We start from the raw sequence: 22,198 nt of genomic DNA on the forward strand, positions 1-22,198 counted from the left end.
CCTACGGTAAAAGATATTGTGGATGCACAGGGGAAAACTGGGGCTAATCTATAGGCGCCCCACTGTGAACAGTTACCTCAGCCCCAAGGACTGTCGGATCTGTCTGCCGTCTCTGCCCAGTTTGTGCGGCAAGACCAAAATATACAGCAGCAGGACCAACAACTGCAGCAGATCATGGCCGCCATTCCTACCTTGACAAAATCGGTCCAAGACATGCAATCTACCATAGCTAGACTGCTAACGGACTTCCCTGCTCAACAAGGCCAGTCAGGTAAATAGAACTTTAACACGGAATGTCAATGCCTTGCGTACTCGATTCACTGATTTACACTCTTGTGTAATCTCCCGGAAACCTGACATTATTGCCCTACAGGAGGTTGGTCCTAAGGTGCCGCAACTGAAGGGGTATGTGCCTTATTCGCTGACCCATGAGGATGATAGCAGCAGGGGTTTAACAACTTACGTCAGGCAGACTGTTCCTGCAACCTTTCATGAAATGGGGGTCACTGAGGGCATTGAATTTATTTCTATATGTGTACATAACCCTAATGATCCCATCTACTTTATTAATGTGTATGTTCACTCTGGTAGATTTAGGACTCACAGCCTTCCTGACTATGTCCGAGCTGAACACTCTGTACTCTTGGGGGATATCAACGCCCGATGAGCGGATTTAGGGAGTCATAATTATTACCTCTAATGTTAATGGTGTACGATGGTAAGCTTTCCTTGATGCTGCTGCTGATGCCTTTCTCACAGGTGATGCTGTTCCTACTCATGTCCAAGGTGGCCGTCTTGACTATGTTGTCTTGTTCAACCTGTCAAACTGTAATGCTAACACGGCTTTGCTTCCATACCTACTTAGTGATCACTTTGACCTAGAAACTACCCTTCCACTGAGCATGACACCTGTCACATCTAGGAAAAGACTTTGTTCCTGCCAGCAGTATGTCTCACCTTGCTGCAGGTATTAAACTATGGTATGCTACTGCTGAGGACACCTTCTCCGATGCTGACTCCTTGTATCAAGGACTTGTTGGTGTTATAGAGGGATTTGTCTCTTCCACTAATAAAGCCCATCCAAAGAGGCCTACTCTATGCCTCTGGACATATGCGAGGGATCCCGTCATCCTTAACTGTCGGCATACCCTTGCCGTCTATCAACAGCTTTGGTAGTGCAATCCTAATGACCGAGATGCAGGAGATGCTATGGTGTCTGTTGCGCGTCACCTTAATGAGCTCCGTCTGCTGTCGAGGCGTCAATACTGGCAGGACTTTTGGGGAGATGTTCGGAAGACCCCGACACTACGGGGCATGTAGCACTACGTCAACAGGGTCAGGGGTAAAGTTTCTCTTACAATACAGGATCCTGACCCTGCTGGGAGGGCCCAGTCTTTATTACATACATGAGTGAGTGCCGCTGCAGTGTCTGGGCTTCCTGAATCACACCAAAATACCATGGGCCAACACAGGCCCTGCCGAATGGCCCTCATTGCACATAATGTCTCATTAGCTGATGATACCTGTGTCCCAGTCACGCATGATGAACTCCTTCGTGCTGTTAAACATGGCAAATCAACAGTCCCAGGTCAGGATGGGCTAACCTATGATATCCTTAACCCTTTAACGCCCAGTGGATCATATTTGGTGTCCGTCTTTAGCGGCCTGTATCTAAAACATGGTAAGTAAAATTAACTTAGGATAGAAGTGATAGAACCTATTTTTAGCAGCAAAATTAAATTTTGTCTGGTGGTCATGTAATTAGCAGGAATTGTTTTTCGCGTATTTTTCGTTCTGAGACTTACATGAATGTTTTGTAAAAAATCGCCCTGAAATATTTTTTCAATTTCTATATCCTTTTCACTATATATGCACAACAGTATGTGCATGACATATCAATTGAATTATCTTTCCTATCACAACATCGACCGAATTGCCAGTGCACTAAAATTAGAGGTGGCAAATGTGATCCACTGGGCAGAACCGTTAGCAGTGGCAGGCCGGGCGGCCCAGTGTGCACACAGATACATAAGAGCGCACTGAGTACATCCTCTTCGTTCTCTGACCTTGTGAGTGAGTGGGCTATTTGCTTTTTTTTTTTTTTTACGTCGTACCCTATTGCGCCGGTAGGCTTCTTCCCGGTGGGTCCTGAATTACTGATGGTCGGTCCAAGGCTTCTTCCCGGTGGGGCCTTTTCGTCGGTCCAGCCCGTTCTGGCGCAGTCGAGTGTTTATAGTGGCGCCATCTTGCTTTGGCTCATGCTGCCCTCCCGGAGCTCATCTTTAATCCTATAATCTAGAGTCCGGGTTGATAGGTGGTCTTCTGGACAGCATGTGGGTAGTTTTGAGCCACTCGGCGGCGGCTGAAAAATCCCAGCTTGGTGGCACCGGTCGGGGATTGAACTCGCGTCCTCCTGAACGCGGGTCCGTCTTGCTATCCATTCAGCCACCGCCTACCCTGCATGAAAAGTTACTGAGATCAACGATTCCAATAGTGAACAATGTCTAAAGATACTGTGAATGCCTCAGTGTGCAAGAGGTTATCGACTTATTATATAGCGATGAGCTCAATATTGATGATGATGTAGAAGGAATAGACATGGTAAACATTCCTCCGAATGATGATTTAAGTGATTAAGTTTCATCAGAATGTGTCCGTTGATGATGAGATGATGGTCAGATGCTATGGTCATCATTAGCGTGAAAAAAAAAACTACGTTTAAAAAAAAAAAGGCATGTTCAAAAAAACTTTTTTTGTGGTCTTATTATTTTTTTTAATATATATATCTATATATATATATATATATATATATATATATATATATATATATATATATATATATATATATATATATATATATATATAAACTTTCTTTTTAACATGTGGCCTATTGCGCCGGTAGGCTAATTCATATGGGTCTGATGGTTGGCCCGAGCCCGTCATGGCGCAGGCAGTTGTTTATAGTGGCGCCATTATTACTGGCTCATGCTGGCCCCCGGAGGTCATTCTTGACCCTGCACCCTGCTGTACCCTTCAACAAGCCTTATATATTCAAAGAATCAGTGTTGAAGAATCTAACTCCTAACTCTTGGCGGGAATCAATGACGGGAAAAGTTTCTACTGATGCACTACAGGTTGTGAAGGGTTTTCTGACCGTTAGTGCATCCAGGGCAAGTGTGGAGATAATTTTCTAGATTTGGACTGGTTCATTCAAAGATTAGAAATAAGTTAGGTGTAGAAAAAGCAGCAAAGCTCGTTTTCTTGTATAAAGTTCTGAACGAAGATGTAGAAATGGAAGATGATGATGATGATGACTTCAAGTAAACCCGTAAGAACTGTGATTTTGGCGACTTTACTCAGCAGGCTTTGATTCATACCAACTACCAAGATGTTAAGGAAAGAACTTAGAAGAGACAATTTTATTATTTTCTAGTACTGAGAAACTTAAAAGATTTATTTATTTATTTATTTATTTGTTTATTTTTTGGAAAGGACTAATATTTTATTTCAAATATCGCACATTTTATATATGAAAACTAATTTGCAGCAAGTCATACATTTGCTAAAAGCCTAAAATGTTAATAAAATTCTCCTATGTTGAATATTACAATGTTGGAAGTCTTATAAACTAAATATCATATAACACTAAAATAATGATATATTACCCTGAGTACCTGAAATTCTATGAACCACATTCAAAGTTTAAAATAAATTGACCGATATTGAAAAAAAAAAAACCATTGGGTTTACTAAAAAACAAAAAAAAAAAAAACATGGTTTAAACCAATCCACCCTGGTCATCATGGTCTGAAACAACAACGAAAACAACAACAACAACAAACACCACGCCAGCATCATCATCAGCCACTTTACCATGAATCGGATGGATACTGAGGATTTAGAAGATTGTGCTGCTGCATTGCACATAATGAAGCATGTGCTACGACTACAGAAACGCCATAAGAGGCATTGGGGGCGTCCATGGCTAGTTTGTTAAACTTTGTTTATACCTCGCGCCAGGCACAGACTTCACCCCGGGCGGTGCCGGGGCGGGGGCCCCGCCCCCGGGGTTGCCAGATTCTTTTCACGATAGGTAGCCTACTCACACATAAGTAGCCTACTCACACATCAAAAACTAGCGGATTCCAACATGATGTAGCCCAATACATTTCAGAATTACTCAAGATTTAAGTAGCAAGTAGTGGATTAAAAAGTTAAGTAGCGTATAGCCTTCATAAGTCGCCCAATCCGCTACTTTTCGCCCAGTCTGGCAACCCCATGGCCCCGGGGCCGAGCGGCGGTGACGCACCATACAGTCAGTTGAGTGTTATAAATAACTTTACACAGTGGAGAAATAAATCACAAACGCATACTCGCACATGTACGTCGGTTTTTGAAGTTTTAGCGTTTACAATTGGAGTAAATATGTACGATGATTCATTTTCAATTTACATTTACAGCTTATAGCACGAATGTCATTTGGCCCCTTTTCCTCCCAGCCAGTCTGACGTCACATCTGTTGTCCATTCTTCTCGACCCGCTAGATCTTGTTGATTGTTGTTCGTTTTGCCCAACAGCCAACAAAAACGACCAACATGTTGGGCTGAAATTACCCTGTGTGACGCCAGCTGCGAGAGAAATCAAACAAACCGGCAACCCCTCAAGCGCACCGGGCCGTGTGGGTGTGTATGTGAGCCTCGATATCTGAAAACGTTTTTTTCCAAACATTACTTCGCCACTATTTTACTGAATTGAATGTAAAATATATCATTGGAAAGAAGACGAATATGATTTTTTGATCGTTCAACTTCTTTCAATTTTGGATAAATTAATGCAATTAACAAAAACCGTCACGAAAACCAAAATAAAGAAAAAAAATCCTAACACCAAAGAAGAATGAAATAAAAAATTCTCAGACGACCAATCGTTTGGACATTCTATAATGCATATTTGGTAATTTTTCCATCACTAAGTTATTGGATCAGAGAGTTACGAGTTATATTTTCATAAAAAAAAAAGTAATTTTCTTTTCAGTTATAAATCGAGTTATGGATTTGAAAACGAGAGAAGATTATTTAAGTATAAACATATTCCTAACATAAATATAAGCATGACAATACACTGGTAATTAAGAAATGGTGTGACGCTTCCCTTAAAGCAGAAAGGATAGAGAAAAAAAGTTTGTATTTCTTCTAATTAATACCTGAACCGGAGGAACTATAATACCACATAGAGTAAAATATAACATATGGAAATAAATACTTGGCATTTTAGGTATTGATACAGGACATAACATGATGCGTTTATTGGAAGAACATTAGCGATGCATTACAGGATACAAGTGTTGCAAGTACACCAGTGATGCATTACAGGATACATGTATTGCAAGTACACCAGTGATGCATTACAGGATACATGTATTGCAAGTACACCAGTGATGCATTACAGGATACATGTGTTAGAAGTACACCATTGATGCATTACAGGATACATGTGTTGCAAGTACACCAGTGATGCATTACAGGATACATGTATTGCAAGTACACCAGTGATGCATTACAGGATACATGTGTTAGAAGTACACCAGTGATGCATTACAGGATACATGTATTGCAAGTACACAAGTGATGCATCACAGGATACATGTGTTAGAAGTACACCAGTGATGCATTACAGGATACATGTGTTGCAAGTACACCAGTGATGCATTACAGTAATAACCGCGGCGAGACATCAGGCAGCAGACCCTAAAGCGGAGGTGTTCACGCGGATCGGCAGGTTTGAGATCCAGCCGTGTTGCTTTGGATCCACGAAACATAGTCTGTGTGGGGGGTAACATTTTGAGTTATTCGTTATGTTCTGCACAATCAGTCAAAAATATATCATTCCTTCTTATCAAAAGTATAGAAAGAGCGTGTTAAAGTGAGAAACAGCAGTGAGGTAGAACGTGATGAAGTAGCTACTCACTGCTGACTCTGGTGTAGACGCCGGGATACCCTGCAGCGGCACAGCCGTATCCCCAGGACACAATCCCGATTTGCTGCATGTTGCCTGAGCCTGCCACCATAGGGCCGCCAGAATCTCCCTGGAATTAAAGTCATCCCCTGCTGCACCTTACTGGCGAAGTGATTAGAATGCTCAGCTGTTTATCTGCACAGACGGGTTCGACCCCGAGTGGCGCTGACCCAGAGTCCTCGTGTAACGGTTGAGGCGACAAATGAGTGCCGGCGTAAAGCGTTGATATATCTTATGTGCCACGCATTGCCAGAACGCTGTACACCAAGTTACTTTACGCTGGCTTAGACATGGTCAACAACCTCTATAAAAACATAAATTCGTTTATAAGGTCGACGTACCCCGTTTCATGACATTTCAATAAGTTTAACGAAAGACAGAACATGAGCCACCTTCTGTGACTTAGCGGTCATGCATGTTGATTAGTGTAAGGACGTACCTGGCAAGAGTCTTTTCCTCCCTGAGACAGTCCAGCGCAGATCATGTTTGCGGTGATTTCGTTGTTATCGTAGCCCGTTGCCTTGCACGCTGCGTTGGTCATGGTGGGTACCGTCACTTCGTTAAGCTTGTTCGGCTGTGATCCTCCTGGTTACAAAGTAAGGGTAGCTAAAGTGATGAGCGGCAAACCATAGTGTGTTGACCTAGTGATGAAAGTATACTACACATTCTGAGGAAATGTATAATATATTTTTAAATAAATAATAATTTATCACCAGTGCCCTAGCATATCTTTTTCTTCTTTGTAAGGATATATATATATATATATATATATATATATATATATATATATATATATATATATATATATATATATATATATATATATATATATATATATATTATCCCGTTTAATGTTTAGTTCTTCCCTAAACATTTGTCTTTAGGCTTCACAGTGACTTGCCTGACGCGAGCGTGCCCCAGCCGGTGATGGTGGCGTCCACGGCCTCGTAGAGTTCGCCAGGTGTTGGAAGGCACACCGGGGCGACCTTGTTGTCATTTTGGAAGGTGAGAGGTTGAGCCAGCTTCAGCAGTGCTATGTCATTGTCGTATGTCGAGGAGCTGTAACTGGGGTGCCTAATGACCTGGGAATTGAGAAGAAATTATATGCCTTTCATTACAGTAAGTGTGCAAACTCATACACTACGGGTAAGGATGCTGGAGTGGCGCAAAGGGAAGACAGTGGCACTGATTGGTAGGCTGACTGGTTTAGATTTACATAGAAAATCAGACCACACAGGCCCCATGGTCCAGACTAGGTAGCCTGTCCTTAAACCTAAGTGATTCTACATTAATCAGATGGCTCCAAAACGTTGCATTTCTACTTAAGTTAATATTAAGTTCAAGGAAGTGACGGTCGAGCTTGTTTTTAAAGGAGTCAATCGTGTTACACTGGACCACTGAAGGTGGGAGCTTATTCCATTCCCGCACTACAACGCTGGTGAAGAAAAATTTGGTGCAGTCTGAATTTACTTGTCTACATTTGAGTTTTATGCCATTGTTCCTCGTTCGCAAAGTGTCATCGATCATAAACAGTTTTGTTTCGTCTACCTTCGTGAAACCATTAAGCATTTTAAGACATTCGATCAGTTTTCCTCGGAGGCGACGTTTCTCAAGAGAGAACATGTTAAGGGTGGAAAGCCTTTCTTCGTAGAACTTGTTGCGCAAGTAAGGGATCATTTTTGTTGCCCGACGCTGAACACCTAATTTAGCAATGTCCTTTGCATGGAGGGGAGACCAAAACTGCGGCGCATATACCAAGTGGGGTCTGACTAAACTATTGTAGAGCGGAAGTATTACATCTTTATTCTTGAATAAAAAGTTTCTTTTAATGAAGCCCAACATTCTGTTCGCTTTATTTGTTGCATCGATGCAATGATGTGAGAATTTGAGGTTTGACGCGATTTTGGCCCACAGGTCCTTAACGCATTGAACGCTTGTGAGTTTAACGCTACCCATTTCGTAATCGAAATTCTTATTTCTTGTTCCAACTTGAAGGACCTGGCACTTGTCTACGATAAAGGGCATCTCCCATCAATCCGACCAAGCTGAAATTTTGTGCAAATCCTCTTGGAGGCTTTGCCTGTCTTCGTCAGTGAGAACCGAGTTACAAATCTTTGTGTCGTCTGCAAATTTACTAATGCGATTATTGGGTCCAACAAAAACATCGTTGATGTAAATAATGAAGAGCACTGGACCAAGAATCGAGCCCTGAGGGACCCCACTAGTGACCGGTGCCCACTCTGTGTTAAATCCGTCAATCACCACTCTTTGTTGTCTATTCCTCAACCAATTCGAGATCCATTGGTTTACTTGACCGTCAATATCTATTTGCTTTAATTTATAAAGTAATTTATGATGTGAGACTGTATCAAACGCTTTGTGGAAATCAAGATAGGCTACATCCAATGATTTGGTTACGTCATAAACTGGGAAGAGGTCGTTATAAAAGGTCAATAGGTTTGATAGGCAGGATCTTTTAACGCTCATAGGAACTAACTGTATAGTGTGCTCATATTGTGCTATTATTGTGCTAAACACTAACGTGGCATCTACAGACGTTGTGAAATCCTCATGGTATAGTTTCAAGTCTTCCAATGTAAATATCTTCTAGCCGCTTGTCACATGCGACCTACTTATATATACAGACTTCTTACACGATCTTCACAAGTGTCTTTCACAATCAGACACATTTACATCACAGTTGATTTCAGCCTCCTGGAGATTTACTGGAGTGCGATTTCTTCATTCACTTCGTCAGGGCCGTCTCCTGCATATAAAATCAACAATATCTGAGAATCAGAAAGCGCTGAGGTTTCTAACGTCATAGCCACTCCCCTTAAATCTTTTTTATAGGGGTAGTAATTTGCAGGCTTTTTTTCATTATTGTTTTCTTTTTCTTGCTCTTCAGCTGTTTCCTTTACTGTAAAAAAATAATCCTGTCTCGGCTGGATTCACGACCACCTTAAGTACAGTTGCAGACACGAGTGAAGGCACAGATTTCAGTAAATCTTGTTGACAACCCTCTGTAGAGTGTTCCCTTTTAATGTGATTCACAAGCAATACATTTGTAAAATAGCTACTCAGAACATTTGTTTATAAATAGAATAGGGTAGCGTTGCGTCGTTGGGGATGAAAATATTCATTTAATATTAAAACAACTGACATGTGATTAATTTGACTTTGCTCTCTGGCAACTAGCAATAGATGAATGCGCTATTAGTAATGTTATGAAATCATTCTCCTAAAGAAGTTGTATGATAAAACCAATATTCGGTCAATATTTTCACTGAGTTAAACTCGTAAGAGAAAACTATACCATTTGAGTGTGGAAAGACAACGGGTGAAAGGTTCTACTGCCCTTCGGCTGCGGAAGTGTACTGTACTCATCCGCCACACCTGCTGGCCTCCGCTCACTTGGTGCCGGGACCCTACACACGCATACACACTAACAGATTGCAACGCATGAACACAAACACGGCGAGGTCTCTTAGGCAACTGTTCCTAAACGCACTGCAACAACACATGTAAAACGGCAAATGAACGTGATCTTCACATACACAGACAAGTACACAGCCGTTCAGTGATGAAGAATATCACAAAGAAAATCATATCGTGATTGATGCTCTCTCTCACACACACACACACACACACACACACACACACACACACACGTTTCACAGACATAATGTACTTACGACACACAAATCCATAAACACCAATCACACCATAATAACACACGCTGACGCCTAGCCTGCCACGCCTACTCTGAGATTCGATCACTCACACTTTACATGCACTGTGCGGCACGGGCACAAGCTTCCTCTCCATATTTTAGATTGTACAGCAACAGACTCATCTGTGAAACAAGTACATGCTCGGTTCCCAGCACAAGCACTCAGCGGCACCAGGCTCAACGCCATAGCCCGTGTGAGGAGCCAGTGACACAGAGGAAGGCTGAAGGGAATAACATTAAAAGGCAGGACGGCGCCACCATAAACACTCGCCTGCGAAGGCACCCCCCAGGAAAGATTACCAACGCCATAAGCAGAATGTAAAAAAAATAATAATAATAATAAATAAATAAAATAGTTGTTTCCCTTTCCTCCCATTTAACGCTTATCAACCTTGCATCGACCTTGGTGCCCTGCGTGTTACTCATCAGAAACGGAATGACATGGAGTACAACCTGAGCGATGCTCAGCCTCTTGGTGGCCGAAGTCTCCCCGGATGTGGACCAGTCATGTTCCCCAACGACTACATCTGAACCTGAGGCGGTGTTCCTGAAAGGGAATGTTTCAGTATCCAGACTAGTTCAGTAGAGGATGAGGTCAGGCTAGATGCAATACTTTATGCCAAGAGCTTCGGAATGCCAATAGCATTAATTAAAAACACATACAAGAAACCAACTCTATCGAGTAGCATTCTGCACTGCAAACACATAACACAGCGCACGTTTTCACAAGGGTCATTACTTTTGGTGAACAATTATTTTATCCCTGATCAACACACTTTATACGCCTTGCACTGGAGAGGAAAACATATCTAATGATTTTTAAACGTTTTCCTCTTCGATCATTGCTTCATGCAAGTACATATGCGGTTAGTTACCTGTCAACACAATGCGCGGCGGTCAGAATCCACTGTGCGGAGATAACCGAGCCGCCGCAGTAGGGTCTGCTCCCAGACTTTGAGACGAGCGCTACCTGCCACGGGTACTCGTGTGTGGTTGTTGTTTCGCCGCCCACAATTCGTGAAACAGTGTTGCGCTTGCCACAAGCTGCGGAAGTGCAAAACGGCCGTAGTTAGTGCAGGATAGGGAGAAAAAGATTATCAGCAGTCTTGAATACTGTACTTGAATGTTAAAACAAAATGCCCGGACTGAAGAGCGGTGCCCGAACATTGGTATAATCCAGCACACAAGGCAGAGTTATGAATGGTGTCACACATAACTGTCTCAAAGAACACTCGTCACTTTGGCATCTCAATTATGGCACTGTATGATCCTGTAAAGAATGTCCAAATATGCATGGCTCACAGCCTTAAAAAGTGTAGGTCCCAAAATAATGTGTTATGTGTATATGTCACGACACGCGCTGCACGGCACATAGGCGAACTTAGCCCGTCCAATGACCTCCAGGCGATACTCACCACCGCCTTGTACCTGGCTGCTAATGTTTAGTGTTCTACAACATACACACGCGACTCCCATGCATCACCTGCCAACCAATATTGCCACAGGATTGGGGACGCGAAATCTGTATTTATATCGTTTCATGACAGAACAAAATGTAATCGGGCCTCTAACGCCTGTCCTCATGCGTCCTCATTCCTCAACACATGGGAATACAGACACACAGCATACTCACTGCACGGACTGGAACTTGTCTCGGTGGTGGTTTGGGAACTTGCCTCGGTGCTAGTGTTGCCTTCGTTCGTTACTTCTGTGTCAGCTGCTGAATGAAATAAATAGCACTTGAGAGGGTAAGATGAAAATTGAGTTTACAAGGTGTACCCAACAGCATGAGTTGTTGAAAAGAAAAAGAATACTAACTGAAACCAAACTGAAAAGAAGAAAAAGTCGCCCTATAGTCAATTACACCGCCATCTGAAGAACTGCAATGTTATATCCCAAACTTGTTAAGAAATTAACATAAATACCCCCCCCCCCCCCCATCCCCGTCTCTCTCTCTCTCTCTCTCCATAAACTTCTATCTATGGGTAGTCTTTGATTTAGACGCACGATTCGAGAAACACCTTGAAAGGAAGGATAAATTGTTACCTTCCCTGAGCCTCAGTGGTACAGTGGTTAGCATGCATCTGCTTCTCTGGGTTCGAATCCCAGCCCAGCAGGGAAGTAGATAATTAGACAGTTGCCGAATCGGGCGTAAGCCACTTCCAGTGACGTATACACGGGAGGTGAGGGGGTGCTGTAAGCCTATCAAAGAGCCTCCTGTGTCCTTACCTCCCGTTTCCCTGTTGTCAACACCGGGGAGTAGTTCGGCATGCACTCTAAAGGCAAATTCTCCTACATTCCGCACCACACTACACACACGCAACACACTTTTCCCGCCAAATGATCTAAATTGAATATTTATCATGGCTCATAAAATACTACCCCCATCTAGGAAGGGAGCAGAAACGTAGCTAAATCGGTCTCCCTTTTTGACGTAGATCGCAGGTGTCCCGATAACAATTCTCAACTTTCTTCATCCCTTCTGCAATATTCGCGGCCTTTGCGCTAAACCTTCCTGTGAACACCTTCTTTACTCTCCCACAGCTATCCTAACAGTAATCTCTACTCTGTTCTCCTCTACTATCCTTATCATTACACCGTTACATCATATATATCAATCCAAAGCAGAGTGTTGCGTCTACGTACACAACGATATTCAACATACTACGAACACAAGATATGAAACAACACTCACTAAGGAGTATAGATTTGGCGATTTTAGGTTCAGGAAGGGACAAAAATCACTTCACGAACAGTCTGCTGGTTATGTACAATATACTAGCAGATTATGTAGTTGATAGACACGGTTGAAAGTTAGAAATTGAAGTTAGACATATTTATGAATGTGGAGAGAAGTTTGTGAATATCCAGCCCACATGATCTGCCATGTGTTAGCCGGCTGACCTATTGGATTATCCTTATATCCCTGCCTATTCTTGTATACAGTATGATAAGAGAGTACTTACATGACGCTGTTATTGTGCACGAGAAGCCTCTTGCAGTCCCTCGCCTATTGGTCTTGAATCGGATTTGAACGTAGCCTTCCATGCCACTTAAAGAATCGACTTCACTGTCACAGTATCTGAATGACAGATCACACAAATTGATTAGGTTCTGAATATCAGCCATACTTTTCTATCGACAGAGATGGGCCAGCCCAATAGATCTATTTTTTTCCATGTTTGTTTTGATATTTGGAATTTTGTTGACATTCATTGCAATATAGCAAGCAATGTTCCCTACAACAATAAGTACAGAGGTGGCAGCAGAGTGGTCAGCGTAAATAAAGGCGCTGCGTCTAGGAGGACCTAGGATCGAATCCCGCCAGACGCTACAAGTTAACAGTTTTCACTCATCGTCGAGTGGCCACCCACATGCTGCCCTGAAGACCAACTAGCAACTCGGACTCCAGTTTATCTCTAAAAAGAATGAAATATGAGCTCCGGGAAAAAGCGTGGACCAAGCAACATAGCGCCACTATAAGCCCTTGCCTGCACTTGACGGGCTGAAGCAGACCACCAGGTCCCATCAAGAAAGCCTACCGGCGGTACAGGCGGGAAAAAAAATAATAAATGATCCAATTACACGTTACTTTTCGTTTGTTGAAGCGAAGTCCGTAATGTGTAAAAAGTCTCTTCTGCATTGCGAAGATCGCCTCAATTTGAAATCTTGACAAGAAAAAGACAACGTGGAATCGTCAGTGGTCTGCGGATGAAGAACGGGATACACTTTATATATATTTCTTCCATGCACCGTATCAACGTTAAAGGTATTTATAATAGTCTTTTTTTAATATTCGGGAGGGATAAGTAAAAATAATTCAAACTTTGAAATATCTGTATAAACCCCACCAAGGTGTTTGCAAAACTTACCTCGAACGTCCAATAGCAGTTCTGTCTGTTGGGGTACCTGCTGGGGTAGTTCTTTGACTTGATGACTGCGACATTTCCGGCAGACATCGTGTAATCCCCGCACGGAAGACCATCTGCAGAAAGGGCGCCGTATGGAAACGTTACAAAAGTGATTCCCCAAAACGCCACACTTCCTTGTAACATATACATATAGATTTCTATTAAAGGAAGATGGATTAAAAGAAGAATTTTTGCGGTAACAAAAAAATAACTGTGTCAAGGCCCATAACTGATACACACTGGTATTTATATGCACATTGCTTACAATGGCACACCAGAACACACGGATGATCATTGAAGTAGGAAGACACCGAGCGGAACTCACCCTCTTTAGGGTGTATGTGACCTCCCTTGCCCCAAGACAGGTGTGGTGTGCGGAACTCACCCTCTTTAGGCTGTATGTGACCTCCCTTGCCCCAAGACAGGTGTGGTGAGCGGAACTCACCCTCTTTAGGGTGTATGTGACCTCCCTTGCCCCAAGACAGGTGTGGTGAGCGGAACTCACCCTCTTTAGGGTGTATGTGACCTCCCTTGGCCCAAGACAGGTGTGGTGAGCGGAACTCACCCTCTTTAGGGTGTATGTGACCTCCCTTGCCCCAAGACAGGTGTGGTGCGCGCACTCACCCTCTTTAGGGTGTATGTGACCTCCCTTGCCCCAAGACAGGTGTGGTGAGCGGAACTCACCCTCTTTAGGCTGTATGTGACCTCCCTTGCCCCAAGACAGGTGTGGTGAGCGGAACTCACCCTCTTTAGGCTGTATGTGACCTCCCTTGGCCCAAGACAGGTGTGGTGCGCGGAACTCACCCTCTTTAGGCTGGATGTGACCTCCCTTGCCCCAAGACAGGTGTGGTGCGCGGAACTCACCCTCTTTAGGCTGGATGTGACCTCCCTTGCCCCAAGACAGGTGTGGTGCGCGGAACTCACCCTCTTTAGGCTGGATGTGACCTCCGAGCTCCCTGGAACAGAAACAGTCGTTAATACGTTTTCTTTTGTGGAAGGCCGAGTGGCTTGTTTATGAATGATACAGTAATGAGACCATGGGGTATGCGTCATTGGTGAAAACATGGGGACTTACCTAACCACAGAAACGTCTTCTGAGAGGCAGCCTCCACATATACACTGCAAATATACAAGAGTGTTACATGTGGCCCTTTAGTCACTAATATAAGTTCGAAGCGACAAAGGTCATATTAAGAACACTGGTAACCGCAGAACAAACGAGAGGAGCCCATTTGTCTAGTACAATGATTTTTAAAATACATGTGTGTGTGTGTGTGTGTGTGTGTGTGTGTGTGTGTAGCGCTGCGAATAAACAAAGGACAGGAAGAGCTCCAAAGTTATTTTCAAAGCTCTGGTAAAGTTACGGATTCCCGGACGCTATGCTTCCCGGACAGCCCCAGAGCTGGCAGTGCTGCATGAGGACCCTTTAGTGCAGTTTGAGCAAGTTCGGGTTCTTGAAGGGTTTAAGGTTGATGGGTTGGGCTAACCCTTCCCTCGATTCAATGGCGCGGCTCTGCACAGGAGCACTGAGGGTCTGTGACGTATGTAACGCCATAACCCATTGACGTAATAGTCCAACTAGCTACTAGTCACTTCCACAGCGAGTCCCTCGGTTACCAAGACAACGGTGGCACCTTGTGAGTTAAATGGTGGTATCATTATATATTTTTAGACCATTTCAGAATATTTGTGCACGTTATCAATGTTTTCTTCGTATTTTCTTAGCGAGGACGTTGCAGGAATGAATACAACATTTATTCAAATGCATAATAGCGTTGTAGACAACTTTAGCTGTCGAAATATAGACATTTTCGTCCGCGGATTAAAAACTTGTTAACAGTGTGCACAACTGACAAATTAATATCTAATAAATTATGGAGAGTGTATTATGTAGTGACATATCTGAACATTAGCCTCTTTACATGCGGTGTATATATTTTAAAGTCGGGGCCGGTGAACGAAACTCAGTGGACAGTGTGTCAACACTTGTGTCCCACGATTGTACGTGTAGGGGGTTGAGTTAATAGCTTTATATACTTAAGAGAGGAAGGTTTAGCAAATCCGGTAGTGAGAGAGTCAAAACAGATGTTGATCATTAAAATCTCCCGAGATTTCAGTGAAGTGGAGTTAAAATGTGCTCGTTTTTTTTAATTCAAAATATTATTGAATTTTAAATTTAGTGAATGATGAAAAGCACAACCATATTTACTGCTAGAATGACAATTACATCTTAGCTTGAGTGTGAAAATTGTTCAAAGAATTGACATATTGGGCACGGAAGCAAGTAATTCCGTCGTGTACATAGATGCAGCATTCAGCTTTGGACAAAATTTGGGTAAAGCATAAACACTATGTCGGATACTGTCAGGAGCCTGAGACACATATTTTAGTATGAAGTAAAATGAGGTTTAGAGAAAAAAGGTTTTCCATAGAATGTAAATCAGAGGGAAGACCACAGAATTTGCAGAGGTAAATAAAAGAGAGAATCAGAAGACCTGTTACGAAACCCCTTGAGTTGCCACCAGGTGTGAGGCTTGACCTGATGACATTTCTGGTCCCCTTCCTCTGTGAACTCCTATTCCAGTATTTTGTTCTCTTATATAATTTATAAACAACTTTTGGTACTGGTGTGTGTATCACGTGCCTTTTATTCCGTTATGAAAGCAAAAGGCTTGTCCTTATAATATTTGATGGACTTTTCTTTAGTATTAATGAGATGGTTTGCAGCATCCCCCTCCATCTATACATTCCTAACTGAGAGTGTGTTGCGCTCTTTCCAAGAAGTAACCACTGCCACTTTGGTGATTGTATTTTAACAAAGGTGTGAAAGTTTACTACTTGAGTGAGACTATATCTCCAGCTGACAACTAACGCCCAGGCCGTTATGGCCCTCTCATACGACCGTCTTGACAGCAAGAAATCTCACTCGCACAGCATCACCACTACCAATGTTTGGGGAGGCGGTGGCTGAACAGATTGCGAGACGGCCCCGCGTTCAATCCCCGACCGGTGCCACCAAGCTGGGATTTTCAGCTACCGCCGAGTGGCTTAAAACTACCCACATGCTGTCCAGAAGACCACCTATCAACCCGGACTCTAGATTCTAGGATTAAAGATGAGCTCCGGGAAGGCAGCATGAGCTAATGCAAGATGGCGCCACTATAAACACTCGTCTGCGCCAGAACGGGCTGGGCTGACCATCAGGCCCCACCTGGAAGAAGCCTTGGGCCGACCATCAGGATCCACCGGGAAGAAGCCTACCGGCGCAATAGTCCAAGACGTAGAAAAAATAAATAAATAAATAAAAAATAAAAAATAAAAAAAATAAAAACTTTTTCATGGGTGTTAAATGGTAGGAGCGGTGGAAGGGATCAGGAAAAGAAAATAAAGAGACTGCTGCGAGGAATCCAGAGAGGCGTAACCTTAAATTACAAGACTTCTACTCCCCCATGACCATCGAGCAGTATCAAAAGTTTCCTAGTTATGAAAGCGTGTTTTTAGTGTATGGCGGGCTTTGTTTTGTGCTAGTAATAGGAAAGTAATTTGGTAACTTACCGAGAGGATGACCGCCAGAGACAGCAAGAGACAGCGCATGGTGACGTTATGCAGCGTTTCTTCCGTGTGCGAGACCTCGAACAGATGATGGAGGTGTGTCGAGGCATCCCAGACAGGGTCCTTATATACACAGGTGCTCTTTGGGTCTCTTACTCCCGTGACATTTAGACGCCAAATCCTCTGAAAAGAATCTTGAAAGGTCAGAGGCGAAAAAGGAGTTTTTTTTAAGTGCCACTTAAATGACTAAAGTACCGAGCCAATGAATACTGAGTCAGTGAAATGATATTCTTGTACATTGGGAGCATTTTGAAGGAAATATTTTTTAGTTTTATAATTATTTTTAGAGAACATTTTCAATCACTGATCATCAGTTTTCGCAAGAACCAAAGCCTCTTCCAAACTTTTCGATAAGCTAAACGTTGCCGTTCGTTTAACTATTTACTCAGTATTTAATGAATATCATCTCCCTCATTTCCATCTCAATAAAGGTTTGCAATTTTTCCTTGTACTGTTATTAAAACTTTGACTGCTCATTATTGATGTCTTTTTCGTTCAAACATTTATTTTTTTTACTGCCAATAAATAAATTGTCTTCTTATTTACTTGGTTCACTTCATCATTTAGACATCTAGAGTATTGCTTCTGAATCGCAAATAACGGATGTACAGCTTTTAGGTAGTTGGTACTTGTCACCTTGCGGTGGCCGAGTGGTTAGCGTGCGGGCGTGGTCAGCCCGTGGGCCTAGTGTGGACTAGGTTCGAGTCCCCACCGAAACACGCTGATTTTTCAAGCCATCGCCGAGTGGCAAAAGATTACCCCATACTCTCTGGATCTTCAATCAGCCCTAACTTCAACAACGTCGGTCAAGAGGAGCACCAGAGGGCAGCATGGGCCAGGCAAGATTCATACATCACGGCAGCCACTATAAATAAAATTAGCCTGCGCCATTAACAGGCTTGGGATGCCCATATGGCCCCTCAAGAAAGCCTACCGGCGCTAATGGCTGGAACAAATAATATATATATATATATATATATATATATATATATATACATATATATGTATATATATATATATATATATATATATATATATATATATATGAAAACAAATGTACCTTTACTTCTTCAGCAACGTCCACTACCTTAGTTGTTAACTCCAGACCCCGTCTCATTCATTATGATGGTGGTGTTTTTGAGTATTATACATTTATTGTTGCGGAAGATCTATTTCATAAATACCTGACCTGACAACACTTGGCAGCCTGGCCGAGCCCATGAAGCCTGACCTGACATCACCTGCCACCTGCCAGGTGTCCACAACCTTGCGGCCCAAAAAATGACAGTTCGGCGGATTCACCTTTTAGGGCTGATGTCGACTCTACCAATTCTTCCTCCATGGTCCGAGGACAGAAAACGGAGTAATTGATGGGTGACTTGTATTTTTTTATATTTTGTCCACTGTATACTACCTTTTCAGTCATTCTGTTATTTCTTTATTAACTCCAAGTATACCATTCTTATTTAACAAAAAATCATATTTCCACGTTTGTGTTTATAATTGGATGTGCAGCCACCTACAGCACATTTATTAGGCATCCTGGTCCACGTCAACGCTGTGCACCTGACCCCGTCTCGTTGCAGACTGATTGGGTCCCACGCAACGGACCCCGCCTTTGAAGGCAGCGTGACGTCATCCGCGAGTCCGACGAGGTTTTCGCGGAAAGTGACCAGACTTGTTATAATTAGATTTTGTTCAGCAGCTGATTACAAATCCGCATGAAACGGGCAAGCGCAATGCCTGAAACAGTGAACAGCGTTATACCGTGGTAGTTGTTGCAGTACTGCCGGCCGCCTATCCATTTCCGGATAGGGACGACCATTCCTCATTCTCCAGTCAGAAAGAATGGTATTATATTGCCAAGCAACTGTCAAGACGGCATGCAGCTGCACAGATTGCAACATTCGCAGTCTTTGTACAAATTATTATTCTGTGAAAAAAACATCTCTCCTCTAAACCTCACCTTTTCTTCCTCACCGAAACCCGGGTTTCGGAGGCTCCTGACAGTAATCTCTACTATGTTCCCTCCTACTCTCTCTTTCCTAAATTTCACTCCAAAGCTGAATGTTGCGTCTGCGTGCGCAACGACATCACCTGCTCTCGTGCCCACGACCTTGACTCTCTCTCTCTCTCTCTCTCTCTCTCTCTCTCTCTCTCTCTCTCTCTCTCTCTCTCACACACACACACACACACACACACACACACACACTGTCTCCCACATTAAAATTGTTTCTGTATTCCGTTCTGTTATACCCATTTATTTACGTTTATATACTTAATAGCACTAGTCAATTTGACATTGGATGCTGGATGTGTGAACCACTCACCAAAAAACTTGTTACACACTAGGAAATGAGGAAATCATTTCCGTTTGTCAGAAACGTCTTCCATGGTTCCTTATGAAGTGTGTGTGTGTGTGTGTGTGTGTGTGTGTGTGTGTGTTGTCACTCGGCTTATCCAAGTGTCTATTAGCCGTATTCCCGTCCACTGATGTTTTCCTTCCTAGCAGTGATGCCAGATCAAAACCTTCTGTGAAACACTCTTATTTGGTAACACTGCAATCTAGAGCTTTCGGTTAACGGAAATCAGCGTCCTTAACATTTTCTATATGCAGGAATCTATGCCTTTCCTTATTAACATGACCACCATAATAAATTCTTTGATGTTTTTTTAATTAATTTACTTGAATGCATAAACACATAAGTAAACACATAATTAGCCGAATCCTTTGTTGTGGTACCGGAGTAGTCGTATGTACGCCACCTGCACGCTAGCGCGAGTTTTGAAGGGATGGAGGCCCCCCCAGTCCTTGTAAGACCCTTCACTGTGTGAGTGGAGCCCCCCCACACATGAGATGCATACTCCATACGAGGGTGGACAAGGCCCCTGTGTATGGACAGCAACTGTGCAGGGGAGAAGAACTGGCGGAGACGGTACAGAACGCCCAGCCTCGAGGAAGCTGATTTAGTAAGAGATGAGATATGAAGTTTCCAGTTGAGATTTTGAGTTAAGGATAGACCGAGGATGTTTAGTGTTGAGGAAGGTGATAGCTGGGTGTTGTCAAAGAATAGGGGATAGTTGTTTGGAAGATTGTGTCGAGTGGATAGGTGGAGAAACTGTGTTTTTGAGGCGTTGAAGGACACCAGGTTCCTCTTGCCCCAATCGGAAATAATAGTAAGGTCTGAGGCTAAGCGTTCTGCAGCCTCCAGCCTTGAGTCGTTAAGTTCCTGTAGGGTGGGTCTTCTATTAAAAGAAGTTGAGTAATGCAGAGTGGAATCATCGGCGTAGGAATGGATAGGACAGTTCGTTTTGGAAAGAAGATCATCAATGAACAACAGAAAAAGAGTGGGAGATAGGACAGAACCTTGTGGAACACCACTGTTAATAGATTTAGGGGAAGAACAGTGACCGTCTACCACGGCTGCCTCCTCACCTACGGTAAAAGATATTGTGGATGCACAGGGGAAAACTGGGGCTAATCTATAGGCGCCCCACTGTGAACAGTTACCTCAGCCCCAAGGACTGTCGGATCTGTCTGCCGTCTCTGCCCAGTTTGTGCGGCAAGACCAAAATATACAGCAGCAGGACCAACAACTGCAGCAGATCATGGCCGCCATTCCTACCTTGACAAAATCGGTCCAAGACATGCAATCTACCATAGCTAGACTGCTAACGGACTTCCCTGCTCAACAAGGCCAGTCAGGTAAATAGAACTTTAACACGGAATGTCAATGCCTTGCGTACTCGATTCACTGATTTACACTCTTGTGTAATCTCCCGGAAACCTGACATTATTGCCCTACAGGAGGTTGGTCCTAAGGTGCCGCAACTTAAGGGCTATGTGCCTTATTCGCTAACCCATGAGGATGATAGCAGCAGGGGTTTAACATCTTACGTCAGGCAGACTGTTCTTGCAACCTTTCATGAAATGGGGGTCACTGAGGGCATTGAATTTATTTCTATATGTGTACATAACCCTAATGATCCCATCTACTTTATTAATGTGTATGTTCACTCTGGTAGCTTTAGGGCTGACAGCCTTCCTGACTATGTCCTAGCTGAACACACTGTACTCTTGGGGGATATCAACGCCCGATGAGCGGATTTAGGGAGTCATAATTATTACCTCTAATGTTAATGGCGTACGATGGTAAGCTTTCCTTGATGCTGCTGCTGATGCCTTTCTCACAGGTGATGCTGTTCCTACTCATGTCCAGGGTGGCCGTCTTGACTATGTTGTCTTGTTCAACCTGTCAAACTGTAATGCTAACACGGCTTTGCTTCCATACCTACTTAGTGATCACTTTGACCTAGAAACTACCCTTCCACTGAGCATGACACCTGTCACATCTAGGAGAAGACTTTGTTCCTGCCAGCAGTATGTCTCACCTTGCTGCAGGTATTAAACTATGGTATGCTACTGCTGAGGACACCTTCTCCGATGCTGACTCCTCGTATCAAGGACTTGTTGGTGCTATAGAGGGATTTGTCTCTTCCACTAATAAAGCCCATCCAAAGAGGCCTACTCTATGCCTCTGGACATATACCAGGGATCCCGTCATCCTTAACTGTCGGCATACCCTTGCCGTCTATCAACAGCTTTGGCAGTGCAATCTTAATGACCGAGATGCAGGAGATGCTATGGTGTCTGTTGCGCGTCACCTTAATGAGCTCCGTCTGCTGTCGAGGCGTCAATACTGGCAGGACTTTTGGGGAGATGTTCGGAAGACCCCGACACTACGGGGCATGTAGCACCACGTCAACAGGGTCAGGGGTAAAGTTTCTCTTACAATACAGGATCCTGACCCTGCTGGGAGGGCCCAGTCTTTATTACATACATGAGTGAGTGCCGCTGCAGTGTCTGGGCTTCCTGAATCACACCAAAATACCATGGGCCAACACAGGCCCTGCCGAATGGCCCTCA

General features: G+C 43.4%; 1 protein-coding gene across 1 annotated transcript in view; it reads right to left on the minus strand.

The window, feature by feature from the left end:
- The window catches only part of LOC126987449 (ovochymase-1-like), a 57,963-nt gene that overhangs the window by 16,086 nt on the left and 19,679 nt on the right, over window positions 1-22,198 (minus strand). The window contains exons 4-5 of the mRNA XM_050844414.1: window positions 14,464-14,615; window positions 13,621-13,733 (exon numbers count right to left, since the gene is read on the minus strand). Of these exons, the coding sequence (XP_050700371.1) occupies window positions 13,621-13,733; window positions 14,464-14,615 (265 nt within the window). The remainder of the gene's footprint in view (window positions 1-13,620; window positions 13,734-14,463; window positions 14,616-22,198) is intronic.

Source organism: Eriocheir sinensis, chromosome 64 (genome assembly GCF_024679095.1).
Source record: "Eriocheir sinensis breed Jianghai 21 chromosome 64, ASM2467909v1, whole genome shotgun sequence".
In the NCBI taxonomy this organism is placed as follows: Eukaryota; Metazoa; Arthropoda; class Malacostraca; order Decapoda; family Varunidae; genus Eriocheir; species Eriocheir sinensis.